General features: G+C 60.8%; 1 protein-coding gene across 2 annotated transcripts; it reads right to left on the bottom strand.

Annotated features, from left to right (window-relative positions):
• Window positions 1-2112: 2112 nt before the first annotated feature.
• On the bottom strand, window positions 2113-24487 carry HOOK2 (hook microtubule tethering protein 2). Of its 2 annotated transcripts, XM_037887965.2 has the most exons (23): window positions 24208-24487; window positions 20149-20234; window positions 19662-19734; window positions 19099-19149; window positions 18413-18545; window positions 17651-17718; window positions 17333-17395; window positions 17064-17144; window positions 14222-14370; window positions 13591-13731; window positions 12368-12569; window positions 12076-12186; window positions 11756-11843; window positions 9702-9771; window positions 8778-8915; window positions 8470-8557; window positions 7648-7653; window positions 6184-6218; window positions 5868-5950; window positions 5491-5594; window positions 5092-5199; window positions 4049-4120; window positions 2113-3842 (listed from the first exon to the last, which is right to left on the bottom strand). In XM_037887965.2, exons 1-23 carry the CDS (start codon window positions 24316-24318, stop codon window positions 3675-3677), a joined length of 2229 nt encoding a protein of 742 aa, XP_037743893.1. In that variant the 5' UTR covers window positions 24319-24487; the 3' UTR covers window positions 2113-3674. The 2 variants fall into 2 exon arrangements, with proteins under 2 accessions (XP_037743893.1, XP_037743894.1); XM_037887966.2 differs by lacking the exon at window positions 7648-7653.
• Between the last annotated feature and the right edge of the window lie 1947 nt (window positions 24488-26434).

The raw sequence follows: 26434 nt of genomic DNA, 5'->3' as shown, positions 1-26434 counted from the left end.
GAGACTAACCAATTTATTTGAGCATAAGCTTTCGTGAGCTACAGCTCATTTCAGCGGATGCATACTGTGGAAAGTGTTTATCATACACATTGTAAGGAGAGTGATCACTTTAGATAAGCTATTACCAGCAGGAGAGTGGGGTGGGGGGAGGTATTTTTTCATGCTTTGTGTGTATAAAAAGATCTTCTATACTTTCCACAGTATGCATCCGACGAAGTGAGCTGTAGCTCACGAAAGCTTATGCTCAAATAAATTGGTTAGTCTCTAACGTGCCACAAGTACTCCTTTTCTTATAGGGGACACGGGAAGCCCCAGCCAGCAGCTTAGAACCACTCCTGCAAATAGAGTTTCCACAGCTGGCTGTAGGGTCCAGACCCCCCCTCCTCTTTGCCCCGGGGCTGAGAAATTGGGAAATTCACACCCAGATTTAGCTCCCAGCCAGAAAGAGGAGTAGAGCCTGTGGGACAATCCCCGAGCAGCCCCAGCCCAGGGGAAGAATGGGGGATCTATGATATGAGCTGGAAGGAGTAAATAGGGGCAGAGAACGTCGGGCATGGGGGAGTCCCTGCGATGGTGAGAGGTGGGCAGCCAGGGGCGTGGGGGAGAAGTGGAGGAATACACAGGCCCTCCTCCAGGCAACACCCTCTGCCTCCAGCAGCACCCAGAGCCGCTCTCATGTTGCAGGAGAGAATTGGGCAGCTGGCCATGTGCCGGGGGCTCTGCTCAGAGCACGGCAGCTCCTGCCTCCAGTCCTGTTGTTCTCCACCAGCAGCCCCTGGCACTATGTGCCAGCTTCCCCTGAGTGGGGAAGTTTGTCTCCGCTTGGCCCTGAGAGATCACCCGCTTCCCTTGGGAACTCCCTCCTGCAGGAGGGTGCTAGAGGGAACAGGGGGATCCCTCCAGCCTGGAGCTGCACTCGTTAAGTCCCAGGCCCAGGAGTACCAACCACCCCCATGGGAGGGAGCGGGGCTGCTATTCTCTTCTGCAGGCTGGAATCTAGAAGCCGCAGGGAGGATCTATTCCCAGCTCTGCCCTGGGCCTGCTGGGCACCTCAGTTTCCCCATCTGCTAAGTGGGGCTAACACTAGCGACATTGTCTGGGGACCAGGGAGCTCTGCAGCTGAACAGCGCTGGAGAAGAGCCGGCGCTCGGCCGCAGGACTGTGCTGATCCGCCAAGGCCGCTGGAGATTCTCCTGGCACAGGGCAGTTGCTGGGATGGGATGGGTGAGACGGGCCCCAGCCAGATCTCCCGCCTTCAGCTCCAGCGGGCATTGCTTGAGGCAGAGGGCAGGGCTCCCCGGGGCGGGTTAACGCCTCCAGAGGCCAGAGAGAGGAGAGGTGAGACGTCCCCCGGCGTTGCAGATTGCAGGGAGTTAAGTGGTCCCTGGGCACAGCACACCCTCCCTCCCAGTGCCGCACTGGGGGTAGCACTGTCCGGGGGGCGATTACCCTCTGCTGAGCCCCACCCACCTGCAGCACCACTGCCCGTGACCAGCTGGGCTGCGGGCAGGGAAAGGAGTTCAGTTTGATGCCCAGGTCCAAGCCAGCAGCCAAGAGCCAGCCCCAGTCCTTGGCAGGAGCCCGTGTGAGATGAGTTTTTTTTTTTGTTTTTTTTTTGGGGGGGTGGGGGGTGGAATCTCAGCACAGCCCCCAACCAGGCAGGGAAACATGCTGCAGCGGCTCCTGCACAGTGCCACCCACCATGGGCCCTGCTCCATGACTGGGGCTCTATGCGCCAGACACTAGTTATTATTAGGTAGATTACGGTAGTACCTAGCGCTATGGGGTCGTGGGGTCTACCGTAGTACACCTAATAATCCGTGGACACCTGCTCCCAGACCCTAGGTGCTACCGTAATACACCTAATACACAGCCCCCAGAAAAATGGGGTCCTCTTCCAAGACAAGGATGCCTCCCCACTACTGTAATACACCAAATAATCCATGGAGGTGGGCTCCCAGACCCTAAGTGCTACTGTAATACACCTAGTTATAGCATCCAGAAAAATCCATGCGGCTACCGTAATTCACCTAATAATCCATAGAGACCTGCTCCCAGACACTAGGGGACAGAGCAGCCAGATTACTGGGTCTCAAGAGACAGATGAGCAGGAACGATTCTAGCATCTTTATTGGTAGTGTAAAGATTCTGCACAGGAGCCAAGATGCCCCCGTGCGCCATTGCAGGCTGCCCTAGAGTAGAAAAATAAAAGACACGGGGCCCACACCCACAGAACCCCTCATCGCTACCCCCGTCAGTTTTACAAAATATACAGTTTGTGTCTTTAAAACCCCAGCAGCGTTTGACTAAAATCATATTCTAAAATGAAAACAAAGAAAAAAAGAGGGGGGCTAAGCGCAATCTGGACCCCCTGCCACTTAAAAATAAAACTCAATCCACTTCAACCCACACAGAGCAGAGGTAAAAATACAGCAGATCACTTTAAAACCAAAAGACGCAGCTAGACCCGGCCTTGGAGAACAGCTACAGAAACCCCCAGCGCTGGAGAACAAGGGGCGGGTGGGGGGGAGGGCTGCGGGGGGGTTTGCAACAGGCTGTAGTGACCGACTCTGGGACCTGCCTTGCTTTAGTGTTGAAGGAGAGGTTTGAAGCATCTCCTTGCCGGTAGCTTTAGCCCCTCAGCCCAGGCCCCTGGCTGGCCGGTTCTGTTGGAGGGCAGGGAACGGAGCAGAACCTGGGCAACAGGGATCCAAGATCCCCAAAGTGAAGCCTGGGAACAGGTGACACCTGATGCCACAGCAGCTAGGAAACGGACAAGGAAGTGGGGAAGAGTCATGGTGCGTGAAGATGCCGGGAAGGGGGTGGCTGGCACAGCAAGCCAGAGGCTCCAGCAGGGAATTATGAAGGGGGCAGACCCCAGCTCAGAGGCTGCAAGCCATCTCCCCTCACCCATGGGCACTGGCTGGGTGGCATGAAGCAGCAGAATCTGCCCAGCCCCCGACGGGACCAGCCATGAGCGCAGGAGCTGTGGTGCTGGCAGAGACCACCCTGGCGTTCAATGCCCCCAGCCGCACCGGCGCCCACCGTGGCTCAGCCCCGGAGAGGAGTTCAGCCGTGTTGCCACATATGCCCCGAACACGAGCCAGCGCCCCCCCAGCTGGCATGGCCACAGAGGTTGACCGCCAGGTGCCTCAGAGGAGGGGCTCGTATCGCTGTGCTCAGGAGAGTGGCCAAGAAGGGGTTAAAATTCAGGGGGGTTCTTTCAGAGGGGGGAGCGAAGGGAAGGGATCAGCTCACATGCTGGTGCTCAAAGGGACCAGCCCAGGGAGCATGGGGGAGTGCGTGGGGTCAGGGGCACTGGTTAGGGGCTGAGGCTCAGGGGGAAGGGAGGGTCCTGGCTGATCCCCCCTGCTCGCTCCCCCCCAGCATTCTATAGTGCAAAGGAATGGGGGCTTGCAGCAGGGTCTGTCTCCCCCCCCGCAAGATCATGGGCAGATCCACTCCCCCCAGCAGCGTAGGTCGTTCTACCCCATCTCTGGGGGAGGGCAGAGGCAGAGTTAGCCCCTTGCTGACTCCATTCCCCCCACCGCAAGCGACAGATGGCACCACTGGGGGTGGGTGCCATAGGGCAGCAATGGGCAAGGAGCTCCAGTTCCATGACCCCCCCAACCCCACGCAGCCATGGAGGGGGGTGGGAGCGGGAGGGGCTCCGGTCAGTGCAGCTGTGGGGGCTTGTCTCCGTACTTGGCCAGCAGGGGCTGGGTCCGCCCCAGATGCCCCCTGCGGGCGTTGGTGGCCTGGCGCTGCTGGGCCAGGAAGGACTGGGCGCTGCTGGAGGTGGCCGATCGCTCCTCCGTGGCTTGCTGGTGGAGTGCCATGCCCTGCAATGGGAGGGGGGGGGTCAGCGTGGGGGGCACAGGGACAGCCCCTGGGCACAGAGGCCTGGCTGAGAGCTCAGCCCCCACCAGCAGGAGTCATGGGTTGCTGGGGCAGGGGGTCTGGCCCAGCCAAGGTGCTGTGGGATTCAGTTGGCACCACCCTCCTTGCCCCCCGAAGGCCCGGCAGCCTGGCACACCCCTGCGCTCACCGTGTTGTACCAGGCGCTGATGATCAGCTTCTCTTCCTGCTCCCGCTGGGATCTCGTTTTCTCCAAGTTGGTCTGATGGGGGGGAGAAATGGGGAGGGGGGAGTTAGTGGGGGAGGCAGAGCCAGGCTGGCTCCTAGGGCTCAGGATGGGCAGATAGGGTGCTCTCCCCCCACCCCCAGCTTTGGGTCCCAGAGGCCACATGGGGGCCTCCTGCAGCCTTTGGCTCAGGGCCAGGCCTGGGGGAAGCTGAGACCTTGGGAGGGGAGGAAGCTGGTGATGGGGGGGGGGGGGGAGCACAGGCTATTCTATTCTATTCCACAGCACAGGCTGCCTGAATAATCCAGCAGCTGGTTCAGGGCGCTTGGCCGTGGCCACAGGTATCCCCCCACCTGGGACTGGATCCCTCCCTCTGGCTCAGCCCAGCTGCTAGTGGGCCGGGCAACTCCCCCCCTCCCCCCAACTTGCTGGCTGCCTCTCTCGCCAATGGAGCCCTGCACTGGCCAGGTCCAGAGGGTCCTTCCAGGGCACCACCCAGACCATCTGCACCTGGGATCAGATCATCCAGTCTGAACTCTTGGCTAGCACAGGCCACCCCCCCGCCCCGGCAAGCCCCTGCAGTGGCAGGGAACGGATTAGACGCACCCAGATAACCACACCCAGTGCCCTGCGTTGCAGAGAAGGTGACTGTGACCCCCCACCAAGCTCCCTGACGATCCGACATAGGGGGAAGATCTGGTGACCCAGATGAGCCAGACCCACCAGCCAGGCACCTAAGCAGTGGATTTTCTGGCCCCTTCCGACTGGAGACCAAACCCTGATGCTTTGGAGGAAGGCAAACCCCCGCACCCTCCCAGAACACAGATGTGCCTGGCAGGGGTGGGAGTTTCCTTCCTGACCCCTGCAGATGACCGCTGAAGCCCTGAAGCACGAGGCTGGATTCCAGCCATCATTGCGATACAAGCGCTGTGAGGGCAGCTGCGGCAGTTCTGTCCTCTCCGGGCCCAGGAAGGAAGGAGACTAACCCCACAGTGCAGCGCCCTCACCTCCAGGTGATGGATCTTCACCTCCTTCTCCTGCAGCTGGTTCTTTAAGGCCTGGATCTCGGGGGGGGCCTTGGACGGCTGCTGCTTGGGGTGCAGCGTCTTAATGACCTGGAATGGAGTGGATACAGTCAGAGGCGTTACCGGGGACATCTCCCTGCCCCCATCCCATGCCCGGCGGGCCAGGGGAGACCCCACCCTCCCCCGCCCAGGGCAGGACTCCTGCTGTGGCTGTCCATGCTGCAGAGCTTCCCAGAGCAGCACCCCTTGTGGGGAGGTACAGGGAGGACGGCCCCAGTGGCGCTGGGGTGACAGGGCCCGGCCCTGCAATGGCTTGGGCCACTCGGGAGCGTCTCAAGGGATGTCCCCAGCCCAGCCTGGGGCTCCCGGCCCCGGGCTCACCGTGCAGGCCTTGTCCATGTAACGCTTGTAACGCTCCTCCATGGCCTTCATGTCCTCGTCCTTCTTCTTCAGACACTCCTGCAGCTCGTTGATCTTCCTGGCATCTGGGGGGAAGGGAGGGGGCCACATGAGCATCCTCCCCCCCGCCCATGTGGGGAAACAGAGGCACAGAGCCACCCCAAGAGCACCTGGCTCCCCCAGTCCCGTGCTGCTACCAGGAGCTTCAAGTCACCCGCTAGGGACATGCTGTGGACACGGCATCGTGGGGGGAGCGACTGAGGGGCCAGCCCGACCGGATCCCCCTCTCCATCACCCCCCCGTCGGTACTGAAGCCTCCCCCTCCCTGTGCGTCCACCCCTCCCCCCCAACCCCCATACTTGTGCTGTCCGCTTTGGGCTCCAAGTCCTCAATGTATTCCCGCTTCTTCTGCAGCTCCGAGTGGGCCTGGTGCAGCTTCTCCCTGGGGCGGGGAGGAGACCAGAGCTGTCAGATGCCCAGCGCCCCCCTCCCGCCCAGATACCTTGCCCCAGCTAATGAAGGGTCAGGCCTCCTGCTCGATTCCCGCCCCACCACTCTCCTTGGAGCTAGCGGGGGGACACCCACCCCTGTGGCCAGCTCACAATCCCGACACACTGAAGGCACCGTGCCCGCCCCACCCCGCCCCGCAGGTACTCACAGAACACCACAACTTACAGATGCTCTTCCAGCTTCCTCTTCAGCAGGCAGGACTAGGGAGGAAGAGGAGGGGAGGGTGAAGATCGAGAGCCCGGACCACGCAGGTTCCGAGGGCTGGGCCCCAGCGTTCACGGCCCCTCCCCGCTCCGGAGAGCTTCGGGGGGGATGAGCTGGAGAGACAGCGCCTCCAGCGTCTCAGGGTCACCAGCTGGGCCCTCTCCCACCCCTGCTCAGCTCTCCCGGAGCCGGCCCAGCCCGAGACAGGTGTGGCACCATCGGCACGAGTGGACACAGGCCAGCCTACGCCAGCCGGAGCGGGGGGGGGAATCCAGCCCTTCCTGCTCTGAAGCCCAGCGTCCTGGCGCTGCGGACGCCCGAGGGGCAGCAGAGCCACGCGGCTCCTGGGCTCAGCCTCTGGCGCTCCACACTGCAGGGGAAGCCAGGGCCACGCAGAGCGACGGTCACAAGCCTCTAGCTAGTCCCGCGACTCCGTCCCCACCCCGGGCCTGACAGAGCGGAAGCGATTTTACGTTGATTGAGCCAGTGCGGGGGGCCAAAACCCCAGGGGTTTAGATGGTAACCGTCGAAAGCGCATCTTAAAGGCAGTTTGCAGCAGCTGGCAGACACATGTAACCAGGGGGGCGGCTACGACGGAGCTAGGACCCGTCCGTTCAAATCATGGGCTTAGCTATGTCTAGAAAGGACACACGCCGCGATTTTCTGGGCCGCTCTTTAGAGCGAGTGTCTCCGTTTATAGCTAGGCCTGGAAGGAGTCGATTGCGTGTCAGAAAAAATCCAATTCACCATTCCCCCCCCCACCATGAGGAAATCACCAACGTGCAGACCGGCCAAGTACGATAAACGTGGGTTGAGAACTTGTCAGTCTGGGATTGGAGGAGATTTACTGGGGACCCGTGGACAAGTTGTGTTCTCGAGCTTTAGCTTTCTGAATCACAACGTCTGCCATTTGTCCGACCCCTCGCCTCGTTTCCCGCAACTGGGAAAAGTTAAATGGATAAAAAAAAAAAATGTAAATTATAAACAAAGGGAGAGAGTGTTCTGCCCAGTCTATGTATAAACCTAGGGCTTGTAATAGGGCTCCCTGCAGAGGCCGATGGGTAGCCAAATGGGCTGGAGGCACAGAATATTCTGCAGTTTCTCTTTAGATATACAGCTTGGTGCAATATACTCATATCTCCCAAGGGAGGTTAATAAGCCAGGAAGCGAATTAAGCAGCATTAACAGGCTACAAGTAACAGCCAAGATTTCCGACACCAACTAGCAGTATTTTGGGGGGAGGTCCCCCAACTCAAGACCCCTTATAAGCCGCCCAGTCCCCCACTCTCAGGAAGGGCTGGGCATCCACCCCAGAGATCAGGTGTCATGGGCCGGGCCCCAAACTCGCCATCCCCTCGCCCACGCAAAAGGAAAGGAGCACAGAGAAGCAAGGTGGATTTAAACGAGGGGCTGGTTGGTACTTACAATGGCCTGTAGGGGTAGGGGGACAATCAGCCAGCGAGACAGAGGGGGTGGGGGAGAGAGAGAGGTGTTAGCGTGATCACAGCACAGAGTTGGGGTGCAGGGGGCACACGAGATCGCTGTGACGATTTCACACACAGAGGCAGCAGCACCTGGGGAGGATGCGGCTGGAGGATAGCAGCGAGTGGGCTCCCATCCCCCCCACAGGGGACCCCAAGAGAACAGTGGGCTCCCCTTCCCAAGAAGGAGAAATCAGGGGAGGCTGAACCCCGTTCCAGCCGCCTCCTCCCCGTCATGCACAGATCTCCAGCTCCCCCCCTCCCCCAACAGAGCTGTGGGGCAGACTACGCCCAGCCGCTCAACCTCAAGGGCACCCCTTCCCCCACCCCCCAAACCCAGTGCATTGAGTGCGAGCTACTGCAGGTGCACTCAGCCACCCGGCAGCCTCTAGCCAGGGCGGAAGAAACGCAGGAGACCTTATTCCAAGTTCTCACATTCGGCTGGGCGCCCACATGGGGAGGGGCGTAGCCCAGGGGCCCTGCCATGGTGCCCATGCCGTGCCCACGCCGTGCCCACATACCCCAGGCTGAGCAGAACGAGCCGTTAGCTGCTCCAGCAGCTTCGGCATGGGAAAGGGATGGATCAAGGGGGACAAAACCGATCAGTCACGGGAGAGGGAATCTTTCCCCAATGCAGCAGGGCCCGAGGGTGCATGGCCCGGCACTGACAGTCCAGAATCTGCTCCCAGGAGGCAGGTCAGAGCCGCAGGGCGATGGGGCAGAGGTCAGGGAAAGCCATGTACAGCCCGTCCTCGGCCAGACTCACATCCTCTGCCTTGGTGCCCTGCTCCTGCAGGGCCTTCTGGAGCTCCTCCACCTGGGCCTTCAGCTCTGAGATCTGCTGCTGGTGCAACCTGGAGAGGGAGGAAGAAGGGAGAGGAGGCCAGCTGAGTGGAGGCAGTGGATGGCATGACCGGGACCCTCCCTGGGCTGAGGCTCCCATCCATCCCTCCCTCCCCCCCATATCAGCTGACTACGGGGCGCCAGGGGCCTCTCAGGTGAGATAAGTTTGGGGGAGGTCTCAGGCTACTTAGATCAGCAGCCCCCCCAGCCTGGTCTCCCCGCTCCCGTTACCTCTGCTGGGTCTCCAGCCGGTTCTTGGTGCGGTTGGACTCCTCCAGCTGCCCCTGCAGCTCGGCCAGCTGCTGCCGGTACGTCGCCTCCTGCACGCACAGCATCTTGTTCTCGTGCTGCAGGCGCACGATGGTCTCCCTGGGGTCGGGGAGAGGGGTCAGGTCAGGAGGGCAGATGGCCCAGGGGCCCCCCAGCCTGCTGGCCCAGGTGCAGCTCCTGGGGGACCACAAGTCCCAGCATGCAACGCTGCATCTCAACCCAAGAGCCAATCACTGGCTTGGACTGAGAAACAGCATTGCATGCTGGAACCTGTAGTCCCCCAGGGGCTGCAGCTCCTCATTGGGGCATCTCCAAGCCACCCTTTGGCTACTCACAGGCCTCTGCAGCACCAGACAGGGAGGCTGCAGGAGCTAATTCAGCCAGCCCGGGCAGAGGTTTGGGGACGCCCCAGCAACCCCGGGGGCGGGGGGGGGGGGAGGCTGGGAGACCCCTCACTAAGGTGGGAGGTGCAGCAGTGCTAAGAGCTGCCCCTCGCCCCCCTGCTGGGGCAAGGCCACCATGGCATGGGGGTTACCCTCCCTGCTGTGGGCACCAGGAGCCCGGCTGTGCAGTGACACGGCAGGCATCATGCCCCTGGGCCAGGCGGGCGTTGGCCTGCTCCAGTCCATTTGCCCCCCCCAGCCCAAAGAGTCACCACCCCGAGGAATTTAACCCTTTTACTCCTGGCTGCGCAGACAGCTGGGAACAGCTCATGAGCCTGAAGGTCGGCAGCAGAGACCCTCCCCGCAAAGGGGACTAGCAAGATTCTGCAAACGCAACACACCGGGGGCTTGACAGGAACAGCCCCCCCCCAGGTACGGTGGCCTAGAGGTGCCAATAGACACCACACCCCTCTAGCCCGAGGGCTCCAGGGTGGGAGCCTACTTGAGTTCAGTCGGCAAGATCTCAGCGGCCAGGTTGTCCATGGGAGAAGAGACTCCGTCCAGCAAGGCATCTGCAAGAGGAAGGGGGTGGGGGGGTTTTGTGTGGAGGAGCAGGGACCAGCCCTGACTTGGCAGAGCTCTACTAGCCCCGAGCATTGAGGGGGGGGGAGAGGGATTCTCCTCTGCCCCCGGCTGGGACTAGGGACGCAGAGATCCCAGGCTAGGATCACAACCAGCAGCCTCCTGCTCTGGGCTAGTAGCATAGGCCACTCAGGAAGCTGGAACAACGCCCCCCGTTCAGTGGGAGAAAGTTGAGCCCAGGACATGGCTGGCAGGGGCCAGGGAGGAAAGAGTAAGAATGCCCGCCCCCAGCAGAGAGTTATGAAAATCTTGCTTATGTGGGGAAGGGTCTCTTTCCTAGTGTCCCCCCTCCCCCAAGTTAATGTGCGGTAGCATGGGGGGCTCACTTAGGAATGGGATACAGTTCTTGAATTCAATATCTTGTGGCAATGAGTTCCACAGATTCTGTATCACAGTTAAAAAAAAACAACCCAATGAATTAGAGTTGGTCAGAAAATGGGCTCCCCACCCCAGGGTTGGGGCAGGGAGGAGTTTGAACTAAAATAGATTAACAATTTCAGGAGGTTTGGCCAAAATATTTCAGATTTAGAAGTGCCACTGCAGTGCCCCATGGGAGTTGTAGTTCTGGTGCCTTGTTCTACCACTCGGGCCACACTCCCTGATGGGACTGCATATCACCCACCTGCCCCCATGAGGTGAGATCGGGATGCATAGTCAGAGAAGTAGGCTGGCTGGGGAGCCCAGCCCATGGAGGAAAATAAGGAAAAAGAACTATATCTACACGTCCTCATTCTTCTCTCTTGGCCAGGTTCCGCAGCTGGCCCACATCCCTATGATGCACCTTGACCTCGCCTCATGGAGAGGGCGGGCGGGTGCATCATGGGAGATGAAGTCCAAGGAGCTCAGCCCATAGAGGAGAACGAGGACATGAGGAAACCAAACTTCAGCTCCCACAAGGCACCATGGCGGTACAGCCAATCCGCCTAGTTTGACGGCAATACACAATTTTCCCACGGAAAGCAGGTGCATGTCCCAAAACAAATTTGTTTTGCCCAAACTCCCCTTCTCCACCAAAAAAAAAAAAAAAAAGTTGACCAAAAATTTTTGACCAGCCCCATAACAGACGCTTCCAACAAGGAGCTGGCTCAAATTCCATTCTCCAGTCCCTCGCACCCAGCCGACGAAACGGGAGCTGGAACGTTCCCAGTGGGAACACGCCGTGCTCAGGAACGAATCGAGGTGGATGTGCCCTGCTTGTTACCACTCGCCTTCCATCAGCTGATAAGCTGTCGAGTGTAAAGTTCAGACACAAGGTTGCCACGAGTTTGTGGACGACAACGCAGCTTGGAAGGAGAAAAAACCAAAACATCACGTTCTTGGCTGTGCAGATTCCTGGCCTAGGGAGCGGAGCCGAGTCATGTGGAAACGCAGCCTCTGACCAAGGCCTTGACTGTACTTGGCTTTATTCCTGATCTCAGCTAATTGTCTGAGGCTACATCGGGGGTGTTGGTAGCTGCGTCTCCAGCTCTGGGCCTGCTGCGGTTTGTAAGGGCTCTGAATTACAGCGAGGCCCTGTGACAGCGGGTTTGGTTTGAACTGCGGTTAGAGCAAGAGGTTTGACAGCTTTTTAGGCATCACACGTTTGTGGGCGCTCAGCACCTTGGGAAAGTCAGACCCTGGGTGTTGTGAGTCAGATCCCCAAAAGTCTGAGGGGCCTCCCCCAACCCTCCAAACAGAGGCAACTTCTGAGAGTTTCCCAGCACTTACGGCTTCAAGGGAAGCCTGAAGAAGCCCCAGTGCAGGGATGGCTGCCTGAGTCTGCAGAGAGCCTGAACCAGCTCAGAGGCGCGAACAGACATCTCGTTACGTCTGTCCTCTCCCTGCTCCAGGCCAGGCAGGAGAGGCAGCTGCTGCTCCCGCCCCCAGCCCCCGCACAGCTCCAGACTGTTTCATTTCCAGCACAGCTGCACCCACCTGCTTGGCTCAGGTACGTCTGCTGCACTTGGATGCATCTCAGCTCCTCGTTGGCCTCGCGGAGGGAGTGCCGCTCCTCAATCAGGCGCTGCGGGGTGAGGGAGCAGCGGGGGTCAGCAGAACCCTTCACCCAGGCGGAGAGCAGGATCGCCTCGCTCCCAAACCTGGGACTCCCCACGCCCAGGCGGTTGGCTCTAACTGCTATGTGCCACTCCCCTCCCGGAGCTGGGGATACCGGGCAATTCCAACTCCCAGCCCCCAACCCCCCCCGTCTCCCCCTTTAACCACTAGACACCCCCTGACCCCGCTCCCGGCCTCACCTCCTTCTCCTTCACCAGCGCCTCGAACTTCTCCTTGAGGTTCCTGAACTCAAACTGCCACTTCTCGGCCTTCAAGGCCTCCTCCGAGTGTTTGCTGTGCAGCTCGTGCACCTGTGGGGCGACAGGGATGGGGTTCGACGCAGCCACAGCTTCTGGGTGCAGACCTCGACCCCCCAGCTGGGACGCCAGCAGATCAGGGAAACCCCTCGCACCCCGCAGAGAAGTGGGGAGAACCTCTGCTGGAGACGCCAGCCCCCCACTCTGCCCGGAGAGCCCCAGCCCCGCCACCCACCTGTCTCTTGTGGGTCTCCAGCTGGGAGCGGACGGCATTGGCCTTGCGCAGCTCCTCCTCCAGCTCGCAGGTGCGCTGCATGTAGACAGTGTTCCGCTCCTCCAGCAGCCGCACCTGCCGCCGCAGGTCGCCCAAGTCCTCCAGCTTCTTCTTGTACGTGTCCACCGCGGCCTCCAGCTTGCCCACCTTGTCCGACGAGTGCCTGCCGGGGGCGGAAGGAGCTCGGCCGTCAGCCAGGGGCCCGGCTAGTGCCACCCAGTGGGGCTGCCACTGTACGTGCAAGTTCTAGGCCCTCCTCTGTGGCTGCAGCAGATCACCGGGTCATTGGGAGTGGGCTGGGGGAAGAATACGCTGAGCCCTGGCTCCCAGCTCACCCCCCGGCTCTAACCCACTGGACCCCAGTGCCCCCCAGAGCCAGGATCAGAACCCAGGAGTCCCTGTGAGGACCGCGGCATGCTCTCCATTCCAGGGAGAACGGCCACACTGGGTCAGACCAACGGCCCATCTAGCCTGGTAGCCTGTCTCCCGACAACGGCCGGTGCCAGAAGCTTTAGAGCAGCGGTCCCTGCCATGGTGCCCGCCGGGGCATTTTTGTGCGCCCACAGGACACCGCGCCGCTGAAATACCACCCACCAAAACACGTTGCTGTTTCTCGGCGGCATTTCGATGGTGGGGTGTCCGGCGCCTGCCAGTCTTCTGCTTTAGAGGGAACGAAGAGAGCAGAGCCATTCTCAGGTGCTCTGTTCCCTGTCCCAGAGATTTAGGGACACCCAGAGCGTGGGGTGGTTTGAACAGCTGCTGGGTCCAAGGCCAGCAAACCCAACTCGAGAGCACGGAGCCCTGCTTAGCTCAGTGTGCCAGCCGCGCCTCTAGCCCCATCTGGCAAGTGGGGAATCTAACCAAGAATCCCTGGCACCATAAACTCAGCCGCTCCCTCCGGAGCTGGAGGGGCTCCTCTGTTAGCTAGCAGTAGTAGGCTCTTATCTTCAATGTGGAGTGCTCCTGTGCACACGCCGGGGGTAGGAAAAGAGGAGAGAACAACATGCCCTTAACCAGTGAGATTGCATCAGAATCCCGCAGGGGGAGACTTCCTGCCTGACCCTTGCCCTGGGGCATGAGGGTTACCTCCCCCCACCCTCACACCCTCAGAGTCTTAGGATGCTGTGGTTACCCACCTGCTGGGCAGGTGAGGGGGGGAATCTCATCAGACCCAGGGCTCTCACCTCAGCACATCCATCTCGTCCTTCAGGGCCTGGGCCTCCTCGGCCAGGCTGCTCAGCGCCTCGTTCCGATGCTGTAGCTCCTGCACCTCCCTCTCCAGCTCCTCACAGCGTGTGCGGAAGTCCTCCTTCCCGCTCTCCAGCCTGCGGGGGGTGGGCAGCCCCAGACAAGACACTGAACCTAGCTCCCCAGCTCTAACCCCTAGGCCTCACTCCCCTCCCAGAGCCAGGAACCGAACCCAGGAGCCCTGGCTCCCCAGCTCTAACCCCTAGGCCCCACTCCCTTCCCAGAGCCGGGAACCGAACCCAGGAGCCCTGGCTCCCCAGCTCTAACCCCTAGGCCTCACTCCCCTCCCAGAGCCAGGAACCGAACCCAGGAGCCCTGGCTCCCCAGCTCTAACCCTTCAACAGCACCCCCCTCCCAGAGCTGGGAACCGAACCCAGGAGCCCTGGCTCCCCAGCTCTAACCCCTAGGCACCACTCCCCTCCCAGAGCTGGGAACCGAACCCAGGAGCCCTGGCTCCCCAGCTCTAACCCCTAGGCACCACTCCCCTCCCAGAGCTGGGAACCGAACCCAGGAGCCCTGGCTCCCAGCTCTAACCCCTAGGCCCCACTCCCCCTGCCAGCCACCCACCTGAAAGTCTCCTCCTGCAGCTGCGTGATCTGAGCCTGCAGCAAGAGCAGTTTCTTGCCACCTGTATCTGACTCGAGCCGGTTCTTCTGCTCCTTCAGGGTCTTGTTCTCCAGGGTCAGGGTGTTCTTCTCTTCCATCAGGAGGGAGATCTGCGGGCCGGGAGAGGGAGTCAGACCCCCCCAGCCAGTGGGGACAGGCAGACAGCCCCCCCTGCAGGGCCCAGGAGATACCCCTCGGCCCTCCCTCAGGACATGAGCCTTTGGACTCGGTGCTGTCCCAGAGCCAGCGGCTTCCGCCCACCCCATGCTCTGTGCACTAGTGTAAACGGGGCTCCCGAAAGGGCACACCTGAGACCAGTCAGAGCTGGGGAGGGAACCCAGGAGTCCTGGCTCCCAGCCCTGTGCTCAGACTGGGCCTTTGCAATGCAGAATTTGTGAAGCTTCCACGCTACAGTGGGGCCCTCGAGTGTCGTACCTACCAGCGCGGGGGGATGGCTCGGGACTCAGCTGTGTGGTCCCGGGCTTCCTGGTATCCTGGATTCAGGCTGTCTATGGCCACACTTATGCTGGAGCCCCCCACCCACAGGAGTAGATTCCAGGCGGGGGGGGATACCAGCTCTCCCAAGGGGGTCAGAGCTCCCCTAAGCCTGGCATCCGAGTTAGGTCCTTGACTCAAGGCGTCTAAGCAGAGGTGGCGGGGTGGGCTGTACCCCTTTATGAAAACAACAGATGGGGATACAAAATCAAGGCACTCCCACCCTTTCAGGGCAGGGTCACAGCTCTCCAGGGGGTCACGCCCAGGGCAGAGGACACGGCAGGCTGCCTGGCATGTGCCTTGAGTAGGTGAACCCCAGATACTGGATGCCCTCCACAGCTAGGGAGGAGTGGCCCTAGCTGCTCTAACTCTGGCTACCCTTGTTAGACACACAAGAGGGGACTGGATGCTTCCGATTCCTGCCCAGCTCTTGGCCTCAATGCCATCATGTGGCAGCGAGTTCTACAGGCCAACGACTGGGAAAGAGCACCTTTCTGTTGATCTGCGAAACTGGACGGCCATAAATTCAAATCCGAGCGCCCCGTCACTCTGGTGCTTCTGGAGAAGGGAGAACAGACACTCCCTTCTCTACCCCAGGGATTTTAGATTCGATTTATCACAGCCCCCCTCTCACTGCATCTCATCACTGAGGAGCATCCCGCTCTTTCCACAGAGTTTTCCCAGGGCCTCAGATAATTCTAGTCCCCTTCCTTGGAACCCCAATAATTCAGCAGTATGCTTTTAGAGACGTCGACGCCCCCGACTCTGCAGAGAGGGGAAGACAGTTTGGAGCCCAGAGCTCTGGAAGGATGTGAGTAGGTAAGTGAGCCGCGCCAGGGCCGTTTCAAGCAGGTCCATGACACACATGCTCATGCAGAGGAAACGAACACGACGGGGTGTGCAGCTTTGTCAGTAGCTCTGTTACTGCAGGGGAGAGAGAGGGGTGGGGGCGAACGGCGAACTCACCTTCCCGCAGGGGAACTGCGTCTCCAGGGATACGTTAGCACCTTACGGGAGCAAAGGGGGCGGTTTATGGAGAGTGGGTGGCTGGGGGACCACTGCACTTTGCACCGCAATGGGGGAGGCTCTTGCTATATGGGCATCCGAAGTGGAAACCCACCCCAATACTCTGTAACCGGGGAGCGAGGATTCCCCATCTATCCTGGTCAGTAGCGGGGGCTTTAGAGCCAGCCAGGAGCCCTCTTCATTCTGGAGTCAGACACCTTCCCGCACGCACCCAGCTGGGATCTTGTGCCCCAAAGCTGACAAACCGCTAGGATGGCTACAGAGGCTCAGCTACCTGGGGAACTCCTTGCTGCAGGAGGCGTACCCAGAACAGAGCTGGGTTTCCTTCCCCCCAGTTCAGTTTGCTGCCTTCACATCGTTGAGGATCCGTTCTCATATTAGAGGATGAAGGTAAACAAGAGCCCAATTGGCATATTGCTGCTAATACCGGGTCTCTCCAGCCACTTGCTACCCGACGCCTGGCTCTGCCGTAGCCATGTTGGACCCCCGAGGGGCAGGGAGATGGCCAGGGTTGCCCGGCCACTCAGCGGCAGAGCCAAACAACAGAACCCAGCCACGCAATCTGTGCTGAGGGCACCCCCACCAGAAGGCCTGGGTTCGATTCCTGGCTCTGCTACCGCCTCCCTATTGGAGTCACTTCATCTCTGTCTCAGTTTCCCTCCTCTGAAGCCGGGAGAACAGTCCATCCATTCACCCCACCCTTTGCTCGGCTATGTAGATTGAGCAGCTGTCTCTGCTCAACGTACGTACAGAACCAAGCACAACAGGGCCCCAGCCGTACAGAGAACTCAGGGGTCCTGACAATCTCATTTACATCACGCCAGACCTGATCTAGCCCCCGTCGGATAACCCGCCCCACCCCTCCCAAAACATACCCAGCTCCAAAAAGCAGAAGAGCTACACCACTGGGTGGGGAGAGATGCAGAGGCCCACACACCACGCAGCCCCAGAGCAGACACACTGCAACCACAAGCCAGCCGGAGAGGAGACACCCAGAGAGCACAGACGGGACCATTGGTGGGTGGGCAGGCGGGTTCCTTGGGCCCGCGCGACAGCTGCTGCAGCAGGGATCAAACCGGGGACGCCCGGAGCCCCTACAACTTCAGCTGGAGACTCAAGGGTCTGGAGCCAAGAGGGCAGCTGACCCTCTGGGGGCTGGGCCAAGACACAGCTGCGTTGCCTGGGGTCCTTTTGAAGCCAGCTAGCCAACCCCCCAGGCCTGAGCCGGGTGAGATTAATTCTGGCTGCCCCCAGCCCAGAGCCAAGCCAGTGAGGAGCCCACCTGTTGCTCCAGTTCCTGGCAGCGTTGCTGCATGTCATCCGGCTCCTCCAGGTCCTCGCTGAGGAAATAGTACTTCCGGGACTGCAGGACAGAGGGGGTGACGTTAGAGAAGGGGATCACACAGACAGATCCCAGCACAGCACCTTTCCCACCAGGGGCGGGGATCAGGAGCCCTGGAGCCAGAGATGCTCCACCCCCTCCTGGCAAGTCACAGCCATGGCCCCCGAATTCTCCCCTCTTTTACAGGTGGGGAAACTGAGGCACGGTACCTGGCTATCGAAGTTGCCGTACGTCTCGGAGGCCAGCGTGTCCAACGGGTCCTTGGTCATCAGCTGCAGGAGAGAAAAGGTTACAGATGTTCAGGAGGCGGCTGGCAGGAAGCAGATGGGCCAGCACAAAGCCAGGCAGCAGCTCCACAGTGGTTTGCATTTGGGGGGGGTGAGAGAGCAAGGGGCTGCGGGTCGGGAGGGAGGAGCACCATTGGCATCAGTCTCATACCCATGAGTGCCAGCCCCAGCGAGCCCCCCCATCCCCCAGCAAGCCCCCCCACCCCACTCTCCCGACCCAGCTGGCCGGCCCCAGCTCACCTCCTGAATGGCAGCCATAACCACGTGCTGGACGGACTCCTCCAAGGTCATGATCTGCTGGATGTGCTCTGGGATGGAGGAAGGGCAGTGGCTGAGTCCCTGCCCCTCTTCCACCCGCCCCCCAACCACGCCAGCCTCTCCTCCAGCATGAGCCCCTTTCCCCCTGCACAGCGTGGGGGCCAACCCCCATCCCAGAGGTATGGAGGCCAGCCCCCCGCCCCCCCATGCCACATAGGCTCCCAACCCACATGGCACAGATGCCAACGTCAGAGGCCTCTGTGCCAGGCGCCGTGGGGCTGAGGGCAGGAGGCACAGAGCAGCAGCCCCCAGGGTAATTCCACAGGGGGATCCCTGTGCTGCGGGGAGGGGGAGGAAGATTGAGGGAGGGGAACGCGGGGAGGCCACATGCTCAGGCTCAGCAAGGAGAAGGCTCCTTTGCCAGCCACCTCCCCTGGGGTTCCTGGGGGGGGGAGGGGAGGGATTCAATCCCCTCCCCAGCACTAGCCATGCCACTGGGGAACAGGCAGAGGGAGCTGGGTCTGTCCTGGGAGGAAGGAGGGGGGGGAGATCTGAGCTAGTTTGTGGGAGGGGACTCTGCACATGGAGACCATGGAGCCCTTAGGCGGGGGGAGGATCATGCTGCTTTTTGGGGACCCCATAATGGCACCTTCCAAAAATCACATGCAAGGACACCCCACCCCCTGGCAGGGAGTAACCACCTGCCTCTCCCCCACACTGAGCCAAGCCCCCGTAGTCTCACACCTTGCTTCTTCTCACAGCTGATGGCACACCCCAGCACCAGCTGCAGCAGCTTGCCCAGCTCTGAGGTGTCCGAGAACTCCCCGATCAGGTTGACGTCTGGCAGGTGGCGCTCTGAGATCTGGTGACCCAAGACCTGGGGGAGAGATGGAGGGTTCTGGGGAGGCAGCAAGGGGGCCCAGAGACACCCCCTGCCCCCCACAGACACCTGCCCCTCCTCCCTATGTGCTCAAGCCAGTGCCCAAGGGGGTCGGTGCATAGACCCACCAGACTGGGGCTTCCAGGCTGACCTACCAGAGCCAGCTACAGAGCCCCCCCGGGACCAGGCCTACTGGGGCAAGGAGGCGCCCAGAGGAAAACAGACACTTTAAACCTACCTCAAGACATACAGGGTGAGTGAGGGCACCATCCAGGGGCTGTTAGAATACCCCCCCCCCCCCATCAGAAAGGGCAGCGTGGTCTAGTGCACAGGGCATGGGCTAGGAATCAGGACATCTGGGTTCTAGTCCCAGCTCTGCCATGGACCTTGGGCAAGTTGCTTTCCCTGTGTGCCTCAGTTTCCCCTCCCATCCTGTAGGACTCTAGACCATGAGCTCCGCAAGGCAGGGGGCTGATCTCAGCCGGAGCCCTCTAGGTGCTACCGTAGGGCACCTAATAGCCACCCCCCCGCTTCCCTCGGGGACACTCACATCTTGGGAGTACTCCAGCACGCTCTGCAGGATCTTTTTCAGGTTGCTCACCTGGAAGAGAGAGTGTTGCAGGGTTCTCTTGCCACACGCACCAGATCCAGGCAGAACCCCCCCGCCCCCTCCAACTGGGCTGACGCTGATCTCACTGCGGGCAGGGCTGAGAACCCACAACTCGGCTCAGGCAGCTGCCAGACCAGACCAGACCGGCGCTCAGCAGGGGACTGCAAGGTGGGCGTTCGGCCTGGGAAGGGCACACAAGGCAGCACCATGGCTGGCTCGTAAGCAGGGTGAGGGGCAGCCAAGCCCCCAAAGAGGATGGGAACAGCCTGCTGGGAAGCTGCAGAGTGGGGAGGGGATTCAGTCACTTCGTGCTCGCCAAACCCCATGGCAACCTCCTGCCTCCCAGATCCTACAGTCCCGGGGGAATGGGAACAGATTGAGACTGTCCACACCCAGCCCTGCTTGAGAGGATACCAGGGCCTTCACAATTGGGGTGGCAGGGGACGGGGGGGGGTGAAGAGATGGTTTAAAACTCTCCCCCCATCCACATTCAAGCCAGTTACCTTGAGCCTCCAGTTGTCGCTGGTGTCGTCTTTGATCCGCAGCAGCCAGGTCTCATTGAACCAAGAGGAGTCTCTGAAAGGGAGGAAGGGACAGGGCAGGGCGGAATGGGGGGGGATGTGGAATGGGGGGGAATTCCTGGCCTGACTGGAGCAGCTGCCACCTCGGGGCAGGATCCGGTTTCCCTGCTGGCCGCCCACGCCCAGGGTGGGCCGTAGGCAGGGATCTGGAATCTTGCTGGGACAAGGGGCAGATGTGGGCACAGGCTTCCTGTCAGCTCCACTCTGCCCTCCCTACAGGCCCCTTGCTCCAAAATCCTCCCCCCACCCGGGAGCCCAAAGCACCAGAGATCCAAGCCCAGTTGCCCCCGGGTCTGGTCAGAGAGGGATGAGCCCCAGTCTAGCAGCACCCCCACCCACCCAATCAGCCCTGCCACCCACTCTAGCTTTAGACGACTCCTGTCTCTGGGGGCTGCAGGCCGGTACTTACATCCTGTGCAGGACCTGCGCAATGGGGACCCCGCTGGTCAGATCCTGGTAGGTATGGCACGGAGATGGGACGTGGAAGGTCTGCAGCTGGGGAGGAGGACACAGAGGTGGGTCAGCAAGGCAAAGAGTGAACGAGATTTGCAGGGGACAGGAAAAGCCACCCAGAGACCCAGCAGGGGTAACCCCTGCACACTGGGCAATTGGCCAGGGCTGAGGATTGAACCTGGGACCTCTGGATTCTTAATGCCAGAGCTAGCTGTTAGCCAAGGCAGGAGCGTGGCACCATCCCTCCCTCGCACCCAACACAGCCCCACCCACCAGGGAACACTCCAGAGCAGGCACAGTCTATGGGGCTGATGGTTCGGGACGTCCAACCCCAGCAGACGCTGGAGGGAGACACAAGGAACTCCCCAACCCCCAGGGCAGCCAGCCAGCACCCCCGCCCTCGGGCAGGTTCGGAGCCAGTGCCCCCTAGAGGGGAAAGGCCCCATAGCCCGGTTCAGGTGTCACCCAGAGACAAATCCAGATCCTAGTCACTCACCCTCCCTGCGGGCCGGTCGTGCCCAGATCCTACCCCCCGCCCCGCCCCCCAACCGGCCTTCCCGGCCACGGGGGCACAGACCCACCCTCTCCGGCACGCCGCACAAGACAGGTGCTAGCCCCGTGTTACAGCCTCCCCCGGATCACACTGGGCCAAGGGATGGGACCAGCCACCCCTGACTAACCCAGGTGCTGAAATCCCCCCCCCCCCTCCATCCGCCCCCCTGCCCCACATAAAGCCGGCACCCCACACCAAGAAGGAACCAGCCGCTAGCCCAGCAGCCGAGTAGGATTTCACATTCAGGGCAGCGACAGGACGCTCGATCAAGCTAGTGTCCTCCCACCCGTCCCCCCATGCTGTGACTCCCTCTGTATGCGGCAGGTTCCCCCTTAAACCTACCCCCAGCCTCCTAGAGAGACCCCCCACTCCGGCCTGGGACCCAGCTTCAGTTTCTAGCCACCTGTTGCAGAGGCTTCCTGAGGCCCCCTCCCCCTTTGGGGTGGTGCTGGAGGGAGCGAACTGCCAGCAGCCCCCACCACTGGGCAGGAGCTCCCCCCACCGAGCCCGCTGGCTGAGTCACTGCACTCAGCTGCCAAGCAGGGGCCGGAGGGCAGATCGGGCTACAAAGCCACAGGGCAAACAGGGGCAGGGCCCCTTCATTCCCCTCCCCCCCCCCCCGCTTCGGAAAGGGGTAGAAAAGACACACACCCCCAGCAACAACAGCCCCTCCCCGGCTGGCTGGCTACAGACTTAACCAGGCAGCATCAGCACTCCTGTGATCTCCAGGTCAGACTAGATAATCGAACAGTCCCCTGCAGGTTGGAGAACTACGAATTGCTCCCCCTGGCCCCGGCCCCCACACCTTGGCCCATCCCCAGAGGACCCCCCCACTCCCACTCCTCTAGCCAGGGGCAGTTATCAGTCTCTGGTGCCCCCACGGCCTCACAAAGGTGACCTATGCAGCTCCCGCCCCCATGAACTCCAGCCATGCTGGGGAGTTCGCACCATGGGTTCCTGTCTCACCAGGAGACAGGCTGAGACCCAGAAATTTGTTTAATAGATGGGCCACTGAGCGGTCATCAGCCGGAGTGATTGTCTGTCGTGTTCCCCCCGCGCGCCCCAACAACTCAGAATCAATGCCCCAGAGGGGAAGGCCCAGTACCCCATTCCCCATCCCCTGAGCCAGCCAGCTCCCTTGTCCTGGGGCCAGATCAGAGCCAGCATTCCCTGGAGGGCAGAGGCCCCATACCCCATTCTCCACCCCCGCCCTAAGCCAGCCAGTCCCCCGCCCTCTAGAGGGCACCATACCCCATTCCCCAACCCACCACTACAGCGAGACTCCCCCCGGCCCCAGGCAAATTAACTGCCCTGCTACTGCAGCACGGTCATTAGTTAACAGGGTTATTACAGCAGTGCCTAAGGGCCGGCCGAGATCACGTGTACAGCTCCTAGCGCACCCCTAGTAGCAAACCCCCCCCCCACACACACACACTGAGGAGCTAACCAGCTACGGGATGTTGCTGCCGTGGTTTTATGACTGAGGTGCAGGGCAGTGACTGGCTCGCCCGGGGATTGCTGGGGGTGGGGGCAGGGGGGTTAAAAGGCTGCTGTCAGGGCAGAGTCCGAGCCATTGGTACTGTGTAACTGCCCCGGGATGGTACCAATGGGTTGGGAAAGGTCTGGCTGGAGCTGCCCCAGCTCAGGGGAGGATCCGGTACCTGGCCCACTGACAGGGGTGCCCCAAGGGACCATTTAAGAGTAATGCACCGACCCCATGAATCCGTGACTCCAAGGTGGGGGAGAAGCGCAGAACACACAAGCCCCGGGTGGCAGAGTCCCCGTGGCCGGATCTCCCCTGAGCAAGAGCGGCTCAGCCGTGACCTCCCAGCGCCCCAGAAGCCTGAGCAGGTCTGGCCGGGTTTTCCCAAAACATAGTACTTGAGCGGGGCAGCTTTGATCTCCTGGCCTGATCTCCCAGTTCCATAATCCTCCCTGGCAGAGCTGGGCAGAGACACAGGAAGGGCCTTCGGCTCAGGCTCAGCCATGTGGGCCTTAATCATGGTCAGGGTGGGCCGCCTTGTCCCCCGTCTTCTCTCCTCTGTCCTGGTACAAGTCACCCCTGCTTGTCTTGCCACCAGAAGTATTAGCCAGGGCACTGCTGCAGGGGAGCTCGCAGCGCCAAAGTCTGCGGTTTGAGCCATTGTCTTCTTCCTGCAGACCTGTGCCGAGCTCATCTGTTCTGCCCGCTGGGGGTTGGGACGGGAGGTATCAGGTGTTCGGCCCTTGGAGCTCCCACTGTCTGGCCAGAACCTCCAGTGACCTGGGCCGGTTTCAGCCAGACCTCTCGGCCTATTCACCCCATCCCATCCCATCCCCCTCTCAGACACCTCCCGCCCCGGATCTCCCCCAACAGCAGCGTCCTAACCCACCACGCTCCCCGAATAGCAATCCCTGGGTGAGCCAGTCGCTGCCCTGCGCTCCAGAAAACGCCCCAGCATCCTGGGGGCCAGCCTGTGGCCGGGGGTCCCTGCTTGGGTCCACTCTCCCTTCGCAGCTCCTGCTCCAGCGAGGTGCACCCAAGGCTGTAAACATCAGCAGGCAGTGCCCCAGGGTACTGGGGGGAGAGGGGTGCAGGGGGAATCGGGGAAAACCGATGGGTCTGGAGCACTGTAACTGGGCGCGGTACGGTAGGGCTCTAAGGGAGGAATGGAGATGTGGGGGTCTGGAGGGATGGGGGGGTTGAGCGTACAGACCCCCTCACCCTACACAGGGGGGCGCCCCACAGGACTGGAACTTGGCTGTGATGCTCAGAGGGGCAGGGTGGATGGGGGGAGGGGAAACTGGGGTATAACATGTGTACAAGAGGGGGTCTGTGTAGGGGGGGCATTGCCCATGGCAGAGAGCAGGGGGCTGGAGGAGACCCAGCTCATGAAGGCAGCCAGTACAGACCCATAATACCCAGGGCAGGCAAAAAGGGGGGACGGGGGAGGGGAAAAGCCCAGGATTAGCCCCCCCCCACTGATAGAGAGGGTACAGCCATAAACCAGAGGCAGCCCCCCCTTCCCAGCTCCCCCCCCAGCCCAGTCCTCCCCCCCACAGCGTGGGGGCCACGCCCTCCCCCTAGAGCCCAGGGGGCCACCCCCATAGCCTAGTCCCCCCCCACAGCCTGGGGGCCACGCCCTCCCCCCCACATCCCGGGGGGGGGCGACCCCCATAGCCTAGTCCCCTCCCCCCACAGCCCAGGGGGCGACCCCCATAGCCTAGTCCCCTCCCCCCACAGCCTGGGGGCCACGCCCTCCCCCCCACAGCCCGGGGGGGGGCGACCCCCATAGCCTAGTCCCCTCCCCCCACAGCCCAGGGGGCGACCCCCATAGCCTAGTCCCCTCCCCCCACAGCCCAGGGGGCGACCCCCATAGCCTAGTCCCCTCCCCCCACAGCCTGGGGGCTACGCCCTCCCCCCCACAGCCCAGGGGGCCACCCTCCCAGCCAGGGGGCCACGCCCAGGGGACCAGCCCTCACCCAGGTGAGCAGGGACCCGCAGAGCTCGGCCTTATCCACGCTCATGGCTCCGGCCGCCCCCCGGGGCCAGGCACAATCCGGCCGCCGAGCGCCTCGGTCCACCAGCACCATAGACACCGGGCCCCGCCCCCCGCCTAGAGCGACCCCGCCTGGCGCACGTCGTCCGCTCCGCCCACAGCCGACATCTTTAGCCCGGGCAGGCGGCGCTCTAGCGTAGCGCTGGGCTGCGAGTCTCTATGGCGAAAGACGTTCTAGGGACGTGGAGGGTTGTTCTCTGTGGTCTCTTTGCTGGAAATTAGAGGGGAATATTTATCATAGAAGCTCAGGGTCGGAAGGGACCCCGGGAGGGTCTAGTCCAACCCCCTGCTCCAAGCAGGACCAACCCCAACGACATCATCCCAGCCAGGGCTTAGTCACGCCAGGCCTTAAAAACCTCTAAGGATGGAGACTCCACCACCTCCCTAGGGAACCCGTCCCAGCGCTTCCCCACCCTCCTCGTGAAACAGTGTTTCTAATCCCCAACCTAGACCCCCCCACTGCACCTTGAGACCATCGCTCCTCGTTCTGTCGTCTGCCACCCCTGAGAGCAGCCGAGCTCCCTCCTCTCTGGAACCCCCCTTCCGGGAGTGGAAAGCAGCTATCAAATCCCCCCTTACTCTTCTCTTCCGCAGACGAAACAATCCCAGTTCCCTCAGCCTCTCCTCCTAAGCCATGTGCTCCAGCCCCCTCGTCATTTTTGTTGCCCTTCGCTGGACTCTTTCCAATTTTTCCACATCCTTCTTGTCGTGTGGGGCCCAAAACTGGACGCAGGACTCCAGATGAGGCCTCACCAGTGCCGAGTAGAGGGGAACGATCACGTCCCTCGATCTGCTGGCCATGCTCCTACTTATACAGCCCCAGATGCCGTTGACCTTCTTTGCAACAAGGGCACACTGGTGACTCATATCCAGCTTCTTGTTCACTGTAATCCCCAGGTCCTTTTCTGCAGAACTGCTGCCTAGCCACTCGGTCCCTAGCCTATAGCAGGGCCTGGGATTCTTCTGCCCTAAGTGCAGGACTCTGCACTTGTCCTTGTTGAACCTCATCAGATTTCTTTTAGCCCAAGCCTCTAATTTGTCTAGGTCCCTCTGTATCCTATCCCTACCCACCAGCGTATCTACCTCTCCTCCCAGCTTAGTGTCATCTGCAAACTGGCTGAGGGTACAATCCACACCATCCTCCAGATCATTAATGAAGATATTGAACAGAACCGGCCCCAGGACCGACCCTTGGGGCACTCCGCTTGATACTGGCTGCCAACTAGACATGGAGCCCTACACTCATCTATCTATCTATCTATCTAACTATCTATCTATCTATCTATCCTCATACACCCCCTCTATCTATCTATCTATCTATCTATCTATCTATCTATCTATCTATCTTCATACACCCCCTCTATCTATCTATTTATCTATCCCCATACACCCCCTCTATCTATCTATCTATCTATCTATCTATCTATCTATCTATCTATCTATCTATCCTCATACACCCCTCTATCTATCTATCTATCTATCTATCTATCTATCTATCTATCTATCCCCATACACCCCCTCTATCTATCTATCTATCTATCTATCTATCTATCTATCTATCTATCTATCCCACCTTTTCAGAATCCAAAGAATCTCATACCCAGCAATGAGCGTTAGAGGTAGCATTTGGGAGCAATACCCCGCACCGACACTCCCAGCCCCTAAGGGTGCATCCACACTGCATTGTAAACCTGGGTTTCCAGTTGCTGGCCCCAGGTCTCACAGCCGTGCTGACACGGTCACACTGTGCTCCGCAGCCCTCGCTCGGGTCTGTGGCTCGACCTGCGTCCACACTGCATAGCAACAGGGCTTGGCCCTGAGCCACAGCAGGACTCGCTCTGAGACACACACCCCCAGCAGGGTCCTAGGACCAGGGTCCGAGTGCTCGATGACTCCTCGTGGGCTGATTTGTGTGTGGACAGAAGCTGGTCTTGGGCTCAAACCTGAGTCAGAGCCCAGGTTTAGTGCGAGGTGTAGACAAAACCCCGAGGATCTCACGCTGCCCTGTGGAGTTTGGAGCTCAAGCACAGGGCTGGGGGAGGGAAGGGGGGTGGACACTTCATAGCCTGTTGGTGCAGGGGGCTGTGGGCCCATTGGAGCACGAGGGGGCGCCAGATGCCTTGCAAACTGCCCCAGACAGCAGCAGATAG

This window comes from Chelonia mydas, chromosome 20, assembly GCF_015237465.2.
Source record: "Chelonia mydas isolate rCheMyd1 chromosome 20, rCheMyd1.pri.v2, whole genome shotgun sequence".
NCBI lineage: Eukaryota > Metazoa > Chordata > Testudines > Cheloniidae > Chelonia > Chelonia mydas.
Note: the sequence above shows the minus strand (reverse complement) of the source record. Positions and strands in the feature narration are given on the sequence as shown.

Coding starts and splice junctions, on each gene's coding strand:
- HOOK2 (XM_037887965.2), bottom strand. CDS start 24,318: ATGGTGCTGGTGGACCGAGGCGCTCGGCGGCCGGATTGTGCCTGGCCC. Junction 19,150..19,661: donor GCGACAACTGGAGGCTCAAG/GTAACTGGCTTG, acceptor TCTCTCTTCCAG/GTGAGCAACCTGAAAAAGAT. Junction 13,732..14,221: donor CTGCAGGAGGAGACTTTCAG/GTGGGTGGCTGG, acceptor CACCCCCCGCAG/GCTGGAGAGCGGGAAGGAGG.